The sequence below is a fragment of the Neofelis nebulosa genome, chromosome 7 (assembly GCF_028018385.1).
Source record: "Neofelis nebulosa isolate mNeoNeb1 chromosome 7, mNeoNeb1.pri, whole genome shotgun sequence".
NCBI lineage: Eukaryota > Metazoa > Chordata > Mammalia > Carnivora > Felidae > Neofelis > Neofelis nebulosa.
This window is the reverse complement of record NC_080788.1, coordinates 5,740,027-5,754,093: the sequence shown is the minus strand read 5'-3', so window position 1 is coordinate 5,754,093 and position 14,067 is coordinate 5,740,027. Positions and strand designations below refer to the sequence as shown.

General features: G+C 62.8%; 1 protein-coding gene across 2 annotated transcripts; it reads right to left on the bottom strand.

Moving 5' to 3' along the window:
* Window positions 1–680: 680 nt before the first annotated feature.
* On the bottom strand, window positions 681–12,453 carry FURIN (furin, paired basic amino acid cleaving enzyme). Of its 2 annotated transcripts, none has more exons than XM_058736506.1 (16): window positions 12,286–12,453; window positions 8,371–8,709; window positions 7,883–7,981; window positions 7,676–7,771; window positions 7,197–7,325; window positions 7,010–7,086; window positions 6,650–6,738; window positions 5,961–6,133; window positions 5,062–5,274; window positions 4,561–4,661; window positions 4,337–4,440; window positions 4,129–4,246; window positions 3,867–4,046; window positions 3,307–3,431; window positions 3,076–3,186; window positions 681–2,854 (listed from the first exon to the last, which is right to left on the bottom strand). In XM_058736506.1, the coding sequence occupies exons 2-16, from the start codon at window positions 8,545–8,547 to the stop codon at window positions 2,265–2,267; spliced, it is 2,382 nt and encodes a 793-aa protein (XP_058592489.1). In that variant the 5' UTR covers window positions 8,548–8,709; window positions 12,286–12,453; the 3' UTR covers window positions 681–2,264. The 2 variants fall into 2 exon arrangements, with proteins under 2 accessions (XP_058592489.1, XP_058592490.1); XM_058736507.1 differs by lacking the exon at window positions 12,286–12,453 and adding an exon at window positions 11,695–12,042.
* Between the last annotated feature and the right edge of the window lie 1,614 nt (window positions 12,454–14,067).

Genomic DNA, 14,067 nt, shown 5'->3' with positions numbered 1-14,067 from the left:
CCGGGGAAGCGGCCGGTGCGCGGTGGGGGCCTGGCGCGCGGCCAGGGCGGCCCAGAGGGGAAGGGGGAGGCCTGGGCCGGGCCTCCCCACCCCATCGGATTCCCCAAGGAGAGTTCAGGCGCCAGCCTCCATTTGAATAAAATTTCCAAGTAAATATCCCCGAGGAGAGGCCTCCTTTTCGGCGCACAGGTCCTGGTGAAACCACTCCCCTAGCCCAGAGAGGGGGGCAGGGGTCTTGTCCCGAGGGGAGCCTGGCGGGGGAGGGGGGGGGGTTTGCCCCACTGGAGCTGGAGAGTGGACAGGTATGGAGCTTCCTGAGCCCGACAGGGGCCAGCAGAAGCAATCTATCTGGGTTCAGTCAGGCCCCACCGGAGACCTCCGCCCTACAGCTAAGTGAGAACCTGAGCAAGGGGGCCACACGGGAATTAACTCTCCTCCCTGCTGGAGACCAGGCCCCCAGGGGCTGGAAGGGCTGGCTTGTCCTCCTCTTAGGGCTCACTCTCCCCATGCCCTGGGGCTGGTCTCCAGCTGCTGCCTCCTTCCACAGCCCACTGCTGCCCAAAAGGGGCCCTAGAGCTAGGAGGCCCGTGGGACGTCTAACTGGCCCCACTCTCCGTCCCCATCCCAGATGCAGCCTCAGGATCCTAGGAAGAACAACATCACCACGCTGGAGACCGGGCCTGGTTTGCATAGTCTGCACGTTTAATCACTTTAAAACCTCTAACATTATCTCGTGTCCATTAAATAGAACCAACAACGCTGGGCCTGTTTAAATTACAAGAAAAAAAAAAAATCACTGGGCACCAACCCAGTATCTTACAAAATTAGCCAGGCTGGCCACAAGGGTGGGGGGATGAGAGACGAGGGGACACCCCTGGGCAGGTGGGTGGGTGCCAGGAAAGGCTGGGGGAGAGAAAGAAAAGGGGGCTCCCAGATGGGAGGGGACTGATTGTCCTAATGGGAGGGGTGCAAAAGGCACGTCAGAAGAGGGGGACTTAAGGGGGCAGAACAGGTCAGTGCTTTCTCCACAAGGGCACAGTGTTGGAGGGGGCTCAGTGCCACCGCCTGCCCACCCCTGGCACTTGGAGAACCAGTGACCCATGAGCCCTTGGCACAATGAGCCCCACCTGAAACACGGATGACAGCCTGCTCCTCCCACCATGACCCCCTTTCCTAGGGCCCACCTGGCTTGTCCACCTGCCTCTTCAGAACTTGGGGGCTTGACTACTCCTCACTCCTCAGCAACATGCTGCAGCCCCCCACACCTTGGGGCCAGGGTAGCCGGGGGAACAGCAGAGTGGACAGTGGGTGTGGGAAGGTGGGTGGTCCAGCTGCTACCCCCGTTAAAAATACAAAAAAAAAAAAAAAAAAAAAAATCAGCATCTAAAGTGAAATAATCACAAAGTGAAAATATATCCTCAAACAGCCCCTGAGATCCCCACAGGGGAAAGCAGCATTGGGTGGGAGGCGGGAGAGGCCGGCTGGGCCACCGTCCCCCCACCACCACCCACCCAGGGGCTCCGGGACTGTGAGTGCCAACAGCCCAGGCAGCCCCCTGGGCTCAGAAAACAGGGACTTGGGCCCTGGCGGGAGGGGAGGGGGGCCCGAGAAGGTAGGGTGGTCAGGATGCTGGCTCGGGGGCCTGGTCGGGCCAGCCACGCTCGGTGGGCAGCCAGCTGTGGTGGAGGTGGGCACAGGGACACAACCTCTCGTGCACGCATGCTCGCCCTGGAAGCACCTGCCTTCCTTGGTCCCTTCCTTTGATCACCGCTTCCTCAAGAGGCTCACCAGACGTGGGGGACAGGGTCGGGGATACAAAAGCCCTTGGAGAGGTGGCCTCCTCCTTCAAATACCCCCTAGGCCAGCCTCCCTGCTGCCTGGATGGGGACCATTATTGCTTTAGAGGAACAGGGAAGGGATGAGAGCTGCAGCCCGGGTCAGGAAGCCCGAACGGGCTGACCCGCTTCGCTCTGCAGGGACTCCGACTGGGGCCTGGACCTTGGAAAGCTGCCCTAAACGTTCCACTCCTTCCTCCACACGGAAGAGGTGCTGGAGGTGGGGTGAGGCCCTCCCCTGCCTCCCAGCTGGTCCTGGGGCCCCACCTCAGGCAGCCAGGTGGCCCGAAGGTAGGGCGGGAAGCAGTCTCTGCCCCTCCTGCCTCCCAGCTGGGGTCCAAACCCAGTCCCACGATAAAAAAATACTTTGGTGAATTAAAAAGTGCCCAAGGAGGGGATGGGCTTGAAGGGGCAGGCAGTGGGCGCTCGTCAAAGGGCGCTCTGGTCTTTGATAAAGGCGGTCCTCTCGCCCCGGCCCTCGTCCTCTTCCGAGTCCGACGGGCCCTCTTCCTGCCAGGCTTCGGGGGGCAGCCCCTTGTAGGAGATGAGGCCACGGTCCATGGTGTACACCTTCACCCCCCGGAAGCTGAAGCCCGAGCGCAGCTGCAGGACCAGGAAGACGGTGACGAAGACCAGCACGATGAAGGCGCAGCTGAGGCCGGCCACCACCTCGGGCAGGTGTGAGGGCAGCAGCTCTGCCCTGGCTCGGGGCTCGGCCTCCACCTCCGGGGGTGGCCGGGGCGGCTGCTGCTCCGGTGACTCACGGCTGCTCTGGCTCTGCCGGGAGCAGGTCTGCTCCACGGGGTCCAGGGAGGCGTGGCTGGGGCAGCTGAGGCAGTCCGTGGGGGCCAGCCCCTGGCAGGTGGCACACGAGGCGTGGCAGGGGGCACAGACGCTGGCCCGGATGATCTCCACATCGTTCTCGGTGCTATAGTGTGTATCGAGGACTTGGGGGGTGAAGCCTGGCGGGCAGTGCTGGACACAGCTCTTCTGGTGCAGGGAGAAGCCTTCCTCACACACTGCCGGCAGGGGGCGGAAGGGGGGCGTCAGCTAAGCAGACACAGCTGCCCCGAGCAGTCACCGTGGGCCCCCTGGAGCTTCCGGCCCTGGAACCATACTCATGCCCGGGTATCTTCAAACCCCCTTTCCTCCTAGCGCTGGGCTTCAGGACAGGTACCCGCTGCCCCCCCCCCCCCCCCAAGCCCCAGGCCCCCAAACCCCGACGGCATCCACTACTGACCCACACAGGCCTGGCTGGACGTGAGGGTCTTGCAGCCGCTGCTTTCGGGAGGCGTGTGCAGCCCCTCGGGGGCCGTGCCGTATAGCACGAGGGTGAACTTGGTCAGTGTCCCTAGTCCAGGGTTGGCGGGGAGGCAAGAGTTAGGGGGCACCAGCACGGCACCTGGAATCCCAGAGCCCACCAGCTCTCCTCCTCGTCCCCCTGCCCCTCCCCCTCCAATATCCCCAATACCGTAGTTGTTGGCTTCGCTAGTGTTTTCAATCTCCAGGACCCACTCGCCGGAGGGGTCCTCATCCCAGGAGTGGGTTGTCATGAAGGCCCAGTCATTAAACCCATCTGCGGAGTAGTCGTGTGGCCTGGGGGAGAAGGGTGCCCACGGCTGTCTCAGAAACCCCGGGGAGACCCAGCCAGGGGGCGCCAAACTCACAACACGTGGCCCGTACACAACACGCGGACCCCACGGGGCTGGAAATGCCTGTAGGGGCCGTAGGGGCTGTTTCTCAGCGGGCCAGATGCCCTCCACCAGAAGATTCTGGAAACGTGCAAGGGTGCTTGCTACACGTGGGAAGGCACACTCCCGGCATGTAATGGGTAGAAGCCAGGGATTCCTGCGATGGGGGGACAGCCCCATAGGACAAAACCGGGCCTCCTAAAATGCCAACAGCGCCCCCACTGAGAAGAACGTGGTGGCCACTAAGACTGTGTGACAAGTCAGGAAGGGTGTGAATGCGTGAAGGAACGCATGTGAGTGTGAGAGAAAGGACAAGCTGGGCAGGGGAGGGAGCAAGCACCTGGCAGCCAGCAGGGTGGAGCGGGTGCCCATGGGGCTGACCAGGCGGATGGCCAGGTCACCGCGGCGATTGTAGGACAGGGTGAGGCGGGCCTGTGCGTGCTCCAGGCGCGTGATATGGCTAGGCTCCCCCAGGCAGGCGGTCACCATCTTCCGCACCTCCAGCCGCTTCCCGATGTCCCTGTGCAGAGAGCAGGGAGGGTCTGCACCCCCTGTGACCCCTGGGCCCCACCCCCCCCTCCCAGCCAGGATCCAACCCTCACTTGGGTTCAGTGAGGATGTCGATGATGCACTTCCTCTGGGGGGCCACGGTCGTCCAGTTCTGGGCCAGGGTCACCATGGCACCTGCGTCCAGCAGCCCGTAGCCATACGAATGGCTCACTGCGGGGGGCAGGGAAGGCGGGGTCAGCTGGGAGGCGGCGCTTCCCCGACCTTCCCCCAGTCTGGAGCCCCGGGCCACCCTGTCCTCACCTTTCCGGCCCACGCCGTTGGTGGCCCAATCGTTAGCATTGAGGTGGGCTGGCTTCGAGGTCTGTACCACCAGGTGCTGCATGTCCCGCCAGGTGAGGTTCTTACTGCAAAGGCGGGAGGGACAGGCCAGGTCTCAGCCTCTTCAGAGAGAAGTTGCAGACCGAGGGCTGCCCTGCAGGGGGCGCTGGTGGGGACAGGATTGCTCCTCGGCCCGACCCGCTTACTTGGCTTCCAGGGTGAGGGCGATGATGCCGGCTGCCAAGGGGGCAGAGGCCGAGGTGCCCGTGTGAGACTCCGTGCACTTTTGCCGCAAGTCCGTGGTCACCTAGCAGGAGGACAATGTGATGGGTGGAGGGACTAAGAGGGGCCATCTGCCTGCCCGCCCTCTGCCCACAGGCCCTGGGAACTAACACACGGTTCCAGCTGCTGCCTTGCTAACTTGCTGTGAACAGGCCAACGCCTGGCCCTCTCTGGGCCTCGGTTTCCCAAGGAACAAGGGGTGGAGCTCGAGGTTGGGGACCAGTAAGAGCAACGCATACCTTTGGGGAGAGGCTACACTTCTCAGGGGCTTCAGACCGCCCCATGGCCCAGTCTCAGAGAGCCTGCCAGCTCCCGTTCCGTGATACCCCCGCCACGATCACCCGGCCGCACGAGTTCTGGAAAGTGGGCCCCGGGGCAGAGCAGGCAAGCATTTTCCCAGGGTCCCCACCCAGGGCGAGACTCACGATCTGCTTCTCGTTCTGGTTGCCGCTGCTGTAGGTGGTGGCCAGCGTGGACGAGCAGGCCTCGCTGTACCAGGGCACGTTGCCGAGCTGCGTGGCGCTGCTGATGGACAGCGTGTAGATGCTGTTGGTGTAGCCGTCACAGTTGCAGCTGTCATGCTCCCGGCCCCCGTTCCCTGAGGCCCAGACAAAGATGGAGCCCAGACCCCCGCGGCCCTGTGAACACAGAGGGCCAGGGTCACTCGGAGACAGGACCTGGGGGAGGGAGGCCTGGTGGGAAGGTGCTGCCAGAGACTGGGGAGGCTGGGGCTTCATTCTCAAGGGCCTGTCTCTGCACACACCCAACACCGTCCCGCGGCCTGGGAGATCCCTGACGGATCAGATACGCATACAAGTATGTCGCCTGTGTGCAGAAAAACAGACCCAGGTTACGACTCAAAGTGCCCGGAGTGGTGATTCCAGAGGCTGGAGCGATGGGTCATCTTCACTGATTTTCCCCTTTTCTGTCCTAGTCCTTCAACGTTGTAATAAATATGCCTTGTATAAGATTAAAATTGGGGGTGACTGGGTGGCTCAGTCAGTTAACTGTCCATCTTCAGCTCAGGTCACGATCTCATGTTTCGTGGGTTTGAGCCCCGCATCGGGCTCTGTGCTGACTGCTCAGAGCCTGGATCCTACTTCGGATTCTGTGTCTTCCCACCCCCTCTCTCTGCCCCTCCCCTGCTCATGCGTTTACTCCCTCTCTTTCTCAAAAATAAATGAACGCTAAAAAACACTTTTTAAAAAATGACAATTTGACACAAGAATAAACAAACAGGAACCAAAAAACACAGGAAGAAGGCTATGGAAAAGACAACGCCCAGCTTGCCCCCGAGAGGCTGGGCCTGGCCTCCCCACCTCACCTGGCTGACCCCCCGGAAGAAGGCCTCCTCAGCCAGGCGGGCAGGCCCATCCACGGTTTTGCCATCGTCCTCGGGGCCCCAGCTGGCACTGTAGATGTGGATGTGGTTGGGGTTCAGGCCCAGCGAACGCGCCTCCACCGCGTCCGTCACCTCGCCATCCAGCATGCGCACCCCTGGCCGCAGAGGGGGGTGGGGAGAGGGATGCTGCGTGGGTCTAGCTGCCAGGGGCACCCCCTGGAGCACCCCCAGCCCTGTACCCACAGGACGGGCAGGGGGAGGGCAGAGGCTGGTGCTGGGAAACCCCAAGCCCCTAACCCCCTGGCCTGCCTCTCTGCCTCTCCTAGACAAGACCCGGAAGGGAAAAAAACAAAAAGAGTGCACCCTGCCCTCGACCACACACCCTGGCTTAAGACGAGCCTCTGGGTTCCCGGAGAAGTGTGGTGACCAAGGCCTGCCATGTAAGGACTCAGAGGGTGTGGAGAGGATTTAGGGAGGCCCCGGCTGAGAAACACTCATCCTGTTCCACGGCTCGGCTCTCTGAGCTGTCGAGAACCCTCTAAGGAATAGCCACGTGGCCGAAAGGATCCACAGGGGGAAGGCGACGGGCACTGGTCAGATGGGAAGTGGGTGGAGAAAGTCCCACCCGAAGGGCCCTCCCAAAGGACAGGGTGGCCAAGGCCCACACCCACCTCCAATGCGGGCGTTGTAGGCCACGCCTACGCCACAGACACCGTTGTTGGCTACCGCGGCTACCTCGCCTGCACACCGTGTGCCGTGCCTGTCAGGGGCCAAGAGCAGGATGTTAGCGGCCGACAGAGCAGGTGAGGCCTCAGGAACAGGACGGGTCGGCCCACCCCTCCGGCCGAGAGCGCCGTCGTGCCTGTGTGCACGGTCCCCTCCCACATTCTCCACTCTGTGGCCACCTCGGCTTTGAGCAAAACAGAAACTTCAGCCTCTTCGGAGGGGGTGTCTTAACCCAGGCCCGGCCCTGCCTCCTCAGTGGCAGAGAGGAGAACTGAGGCGGAGGCCAGGGATCTGCCGTTTCTTACCGGTTGTCATTCATCTGTGTGTACCGAGGCTGGGGGTCAGGGTCCTGGTCATTGACATCGAAGCTGGCCCCGGGATCCTGGAGAGGACATGGCCGTCGTCAGGAACGGTCTGACCGCACTGGCACAGCGGGACAGCCCCGAGACACCCCTCAACAGGGGTCACTGCCTCCCTCCCCCACCTCCTCACATAATTGCCTGCCAAGTCTGGGTGGTTCTTCTCGATGCCATCGTCCAGGATGGAGACCACAATGCCGTGCCCCGTGTAGCCCTGAGCCCAGGCCTCCTTCACGTTCAGGTCCCGCTGGGTGACGCCAGACTGCAGGGACACCCGCCCCCGTCACCCCGGCACTTAGAAGACGCGGCTGGCCTTGTGAGCTTAGGGGTACCCCGAATAATCCCTCTACCACCCCCAAAACCTCTTTCTCCACCCGCCCCCTGCTCCTGAAACACTGCCACTGGCTGTCTGGGCTCCATGGGAGCGTAAAAAACTCTGGAAGGGCAACCTCCAGGCTCAGCAGGAAGCGCTAGGGAGACAGTGCTCCGTAGAGAGGAGGAGGAAGAATGAGGGGAGGCCTCCAAGTCAGCCTTGCCCTCCCACGAGACCCTTCGGGGGCTGGATGGATGCAGCGGGGAGAGGAGGACCCAGGCCCCGAGGAGGCAATGTACCAGGTACCACTGCTGGGGAAACTTGGGGTCCGTGGGCTCCTGGTACACATCCCGTTTGGTCCTTCGCTTTGCCACCTGCTGCTCCAGCCACTGTACCTGTGAGGGAGGGAGGGAGGGAGGGAGGGATGGTGTGGGCGGAGGACTGGAGCGGCTCCAGAGAGCAGGAAGGGAAGGGTGGCAGGCAAGCAGGGCTGGGGCCGCACTCACTTGAGGCTCCCTCTGCAGCCGGCTGTGCCGCGGGCGGTGAGGCGACAGGGACCGCTTTGTCACCGCTCGATGCCAGAAGTGGTAATAGTCGCCGAAGATCTGCAACAGAGCAGGGAGACTGAGCTGGGCTTTCCATCTGTCAGTCCCCCGGGGAGGGAGCGGATGGGGGTGGACGACCGGCTGCTCACGGGAGGCTCACGGCGGCAGGGGCTGGTAGGGCATCTGCTGCCTGCCCAGGACCCGGCAAGGAGGTGCAAGGGACAGAGAGGGACTCTATCTCCCTGGGATACCCCGGCTCTCCAAACAACCTATGTCGGAAGCCCAAGGGCAGGACGAGCCACCGCTCCCATCCCCCTCGCCACCCAGAACACGCCTGCTACCCAGGTAAGCCCCACAGTTCCTGGTCCCGGTGCCTGAACCCCTGCCCTCACTGACCCCACCCCCGGCAGTGTCATATGCCCAGGCCAGCGGGCAGTGAGGGCGCCTACCTGGCCCAAGTTGAGGAAGCCATGCTTTCGTGCCAGGCTGTCAGCCACGGCTGGGCCTCCGGGAATGTGCACAGCCCAGGTGTTGGTGTAGACCTTCTGGCCGCAGGCATCGGCCGCCAGCAGGACCAAGGCTCCCGCTGCTGCTACCACCCATAGCAACCAGGGCCTCAGCTCCATGGGGGGACAGGTGGCCGGGACCCCGGAGCCCCCGTCTCCTTGGCCTGGTCACAGGGCCTCGGCTCCCGCGTGCCTGCTTGCTGCCTGTGGCCCGGGGCTGACTGGCGGGGGCATGGGGCCGAGCAGGGCAGGGCTGTGGGCAGGGGAGGAGGGCTGCCGGCCCTGAGGGGGGACAAGGGAGGAAGAGGGGAAGACCGTCAGTGCCTCCCCGGCCATGTGCTAAAGCTGCCTTCCCACCCCATGGCACAATCTAGGCTTGAAAAGGGGCCCAGGGGAGAGGGGTGAAAATCCAGCCCCCCAAGGTCGGTGAGCCAGCCAGCCAGACAGGCACCCCATACACACACACACACACACACACACACACACACACACCTCCTCAGCCTCTCTCCACACAAGAATATGGAAGTGGGATGAAGTGTATCAAGCTTGAGTCACTCAGAATCAGAAACAACAACTGAATAAATGTTCACCACAATCAAAGTGAAAAGGATGGGTTATGAAGCAGTACGTACACATGACCCCATTTTGTTTTTAAATAACTATTTATACGCGTATATTTATATAGAACCACAAAACAAAATCTGGAAGGGCTGCATGCAAAAACGTTAACAATGATTCTCTCAAGATGGTGACGGTTACAAGTAATTGTTATTTTCTTCTTTGTATCATTGTAGATTTTCCAAATTACCTAGGTACATTGTACAAAGAAATAAAATGTTGGCTTTTCAAACTTTTTGAATGGGGTGGGGGGGGGATATCTACCCGGCTCACCAGGGTTTCTTGGTTCAGCAAAGCAGACCCAGCCACAAAGAATTACCTGCAAAGCCCCACAGCCCCTGGGAAGAAACAGTGGGCGACCATAGGAGGGATGGGGCTTTGGGGGCTGAGCACAGGGGATCCCAGTGGCTTCACCTCCCTCCACGGACAGACTCCAGACTGGTGGCCATCAGCAAAACCGGGGACCCAGACTCCTTTTCAGGCTTTTTCCTGGGGAACGCTGGGGCCGTCCAGCCCTGCCCAGGCCTGGGCGCAGAGGCCCCCCAGCAGCCCCCTGGAACTCCACGCCCACCAGCCTTGCGTAATCGGAGCCCAGGCAGCCAGGGCAAACACTGGCTGCTGAGCCAGGAGCGCCAAGGTGAGGCTGAATCAATAGTCTGCGTGTTGTTTTTCCTCCTTCAGCAAACAGACAGCGGGACCTCTCTGCCCGGGGCCACATAACTGTCCCCACATAGGGCCCCTGACTAGCCAGAAGCCAAGCCCCTGGGGTGGGGAGAAGCTGGGGGAGGCCCCAGCAGGGCTGCTGGGGGTATCCTGTCTCAGTGCCAAGCTCAGAGAGCAGAGAGCCTGCCCACAGGGTCCAGGATGCCCCCACCACTCCCAGCCCCAAAGGAGGCCACTCTTGCCAGGCGGCAAAAGGGAAGCTCCCCACAGCTACCCCAGGCTGTGGGGAGCGGGGCAGGCTCGCTCACCACCCTCACCACCGGGAAGCCTCAGTTCTCCAGGGGCTGGCTACCCTCAGCCACAACTGGCCTCCCTGGCTGGTCCCCCTGCAGTCCCACCCTGCAGGCTGGGAGGGACTCAACACACAATTCCCAGGGTATTTTAAGTTTACACCAAAATAACCTGACAGCTGATGGCAGGGGGCACTCACAACGCAGCCCCTCCTCAACCCGGGCAGAGTCCATGGGGCTCCAGGACAGGCCTGGAAGCCACAGACCCACGATGCCTTGGACTTCCAAGTTCCAGAAAGCCAGTCTTAGCAATGGTGGGGGGGGGGGGGGGGGGCGGGGGGCAGAGCCAGATAGAAACAAGGCCTCTTCTCCCCCTTCTTGCCGTCGCAAGAGCTGCCTCTTGGGTCCAGATGGCAAGTGGAGCTGCCCCCGACCACAGTGCCGTGAGCCCTGCTGAAGCCCCCAAACCAAGACCCTGCTTCCCTGGGTCCAGCCCAGCTTCCAGCACACGGTGAATGGGGCTGCAGCTGGCTGACGTTAGAGGTGATTAACCAACTATTTAATTACCCTGCAGCACCCAAAAAGAAAGCAGGCTTCAGGCACAACCAAACAATCTCCCAGGAAAGGGCCTGCCTCCCTCTGCACAGCATCCCTCGCCACGGGGTGGATGGATATAGCTCCCCGTGGAGCCCCCAAGCCCCTAGACAGCCCTAGCTCAGCATCCTGGATGAGGGGAAGATCCCCCCTCCCCAAACAGCAGGCGCTGAGAACAATGAATGAATGGGCTTCTCCCCACCCCCATCCCAGACTCCGACTCACCCTATGAGTCCCAGTTCAACTTCAACCCAGAGGCTTGCTGTATTTCTAGCCTCCCGTGATGCCCTCTCACATGGGACTCGGCTCTGGGCTGTGGCCACAGACAGAGATGGGAGTGCTCTTTCTGCCTGTGGTCTCAGGCAAAGCCCTTTCTCTGGTCCCAGGAACCTCTGACACAGACAGCCAGTCTGAAGCCTCAAACTGAGCCTACCCGCCCCAGGCAGCGTTGCTGGTGCTCAGGCACTGAGGCTCTGGTGTGGACAGGGGCTGTCTGGGAAACCCGATCCAGTCTCTCTTTTCCAGCAGAGACCCCAAGCCAGGGCCTGTTACAGGCAACTTGAAAGGCTCTCTTGAAATTCTGGTCTCCAGTCCCTGCTCAACGACTCATTTGCTGTGTGATCTCAAGCAAGTCACTTTCTCCGTTTCCTTGGTGGGCCTCAGTTTCCTTGGTGGTAAAAACTGCTAGATCCGAGGTTTACAAACTTTTTTTTTTTTTTAAAGCCATATAATCCATTTTAGAAAATCGAATTTTATGTGGAAGCTCAATGTAGGAAACAGTCCAATATGGGCTGCTCTGCTCTGCGCCGCAGCCAGCTTTGGCTACCCTCCTATGCTGTTGCCCACACCTGGCCCGCAGCTGCCCAGCCCTCACTAGGCCACAGCACCTGGGTTCTCCTCACACTTCCCAAATCAAACACAGAATCCCAACACCTTCCCGCGGCCGAGGGTCTGCACCCCCAGGGGCTCGGGGACAGCAGGTACTGACCAGTGACCGCTGTCGGACCTGTCTGGCAAGCGGGCGGCCCCGCAGTCCAGCCACCCCACGGGGGCAGCAGGGGCCTGGGCCAGGCCTCGGCGGGGAGGGAGCCCCGGAACCTACCTGAGCCGGCCTCCCGGAGCCCGCGGAACCCGCACCTGAGTCTCCGTCGCCCAGGTGCGCGGGCGGCGGCGAGACCGGGCCGGGAACGGTCCCCGCGGCCCCGGCTCTTCGTTCCTCCCCTCCCGGGCCGCGGAGTGGGCGAGCCGGCGGCGGCCCCCGGCGGCCGGCGGGGAGGCGGGAGCACCCGGCGCCTCTGGAATTCTCTCCCCATCCCGCCCCCAGCGGGGGCCCCCGCAGACGCTTCCTGAGGTCAGAGGGCTCGCCCCGGCCCCAAGCGGAAAAGTACCGGCACGGGCAGGGGGCCGGGGGCCGGCGGCCGAGCCGGGCCCCGCGCGCTCAGGTGGGCTGCGCGGCGCCCTTCCTGCTCCCCGCGGCTCCACCCTCGGGCCGGCCCCCGAGCCAGTTCCGAAAGCCGGGCGGGCGGCCGGGGCCTTGGGGGCCCGGGTCAGGGCGGCCCCGACCCTCCCCGGCCGGGGCCGCGGAGCCCGCTCCGCGCGCACAGCGGCCCAGGCCGGCCAGCTCCCTCCGGGCCCCGGCCGCCCCGGCCGCCCCGGCGCGCCGCCTCCCCGGGCCCTGCGCCCTCCTGCTTACCCGAGGGAGCCCGGGCGGGTAACTTTTCCAGGCGAGCGCCGCGGCGGCTCGGGCGCCCCTCGGCCGAGCGGAGAGCCCGGCGGCGGGGGCCTGGGCTCGGCGCCGTCCCCGCGCCCAGCAGCAGCGTCACCGCGCGGAGGCGGGGAGGCGCGGCGGGCGGCCTCGGCCCGGCCGGCGACCAGGGCAGGGCTCGGCCTGGGTTCGGGCTCCGGCTCGGGCGGGGGCAGCGGCCGGGCCGCGGCGGCGCGGCTTGTTTACTCCGGCGGCTGTCAGCGGCTGCGGCGGCCCGGGCTCCTCCTCCTCCGCCGCCGCGCCCCTCCCCCTCGCGGCGCCACCTCCGCGCTCCCGGGCCGCCGCCGCCGCCGCCGCCGCCGCCGGCGGCCCGCCGCGCCGCCCATGCCGCCCGCGCCCCGGCCCGCGTGCGGAGCGCCGGCGCCGCGCGCCCAGGGCGCCGGGCCCCGGGCCCCGAGCCCGGGCCCTGCGGCCTTCTGGGGCGGCCGCTGCCTCCGGCGCCCGGTAGGGGCAGGTAGGAAGTGGAGCCGGCGATCCCAAAGCCCTGGCGGCCGCCGGGCGCGTCCCCCGCCACCCCCAACCCCGGCCCCGCCGCCCGCGCTCCCGCCGCCGGGCTCGGCTCTGCGCGCCACGAGCTCCCGGGGCAGGCGCAGGCGGCCGCGGAGACCCGGACTCGGAACCTTGGGCGCGGGCTGCCGCGGGCTTGAGGAGGCACGCGGAGCTCGGTCTCGGCTGGACTGTGGCGGAGCTGGCCCTCTCCCCACCCCCCACGCCACGACTGCCTCATTCCTGAGCCACGAATTGAATTTGGGCATGACCCGGTTAAGTGTCCTGCGGTGACCCACCTGGGGTAGCTCCCCCTAAGGTCAGACTTCACCGAGATGGGGCACACCTTCCCAAGGCCTACTGTTGGAGGAGTCACGACTGTTTGCATCTATATAGACAGGTGGATTAGCTGAACCAGTCAGCCCACGCCTTTTAATTTTTTTTTTAACTTTTTTTTTTTTTTCAAACACCAACCGCCTGCCAGACACCAGGACAGTCACTTTACATTATTATCTCCTTCCGCACAGCATTTAATCTACATAATGCTTCCAGGCCGACATCGGTAATCCCATTTTACAGATAAGGAAACTGAGGAGCACAAAGTTTAAATAATTTGCCCCCAACTGGCAGGCCCCAGAGCCTGGACGAGATCTGGGGCTTTGGTGGAGCCTGAAACTGAGCTACTTTGCAACATACCAACCGGCTTCTCTCCCTCCCTGGGTCCCTGCCCTAGAAAACGTCTGTGCTACTTGGCTGAGGCCGCCACTGCTTGAGCTGAGAAAGAAAAGAGGGGAAATGTGGCCAAGAGCTCCCCAGGCTGGGTTGTTTCAAGGTCGAAGAGCAGCCTCTGCCCATCCATTCCTGCTGAGATTACCTGGCACCTCAGTGTCACCCCGTGGCCTCCTGAACACGGTGGGGGGTGCGTGGGGGGGGGTAATGACGAAAAGATACACCACCAAGCGCTCACTGTGAGTCTGGTGCTATTCTCGGCTCTTTCCATGTGTTAACTTATTTCTTCCTCACCACCAACCCCACCAGGTGGGTGCAATACATCTTCCTTTGGCACCTTTTATGTAGCGCTGTCTACGTTTTACAGAAGAGGAAACTGAGGCCCAGAGAGGTCAAGTAATATCCCTAAGGTAACTACGTGGCATGTCAGCCTGGGTCCAGATCCCTGATGCACTATTTTTTTATTTAAAAAAAATTTTTTTTTTTTAACGTTTA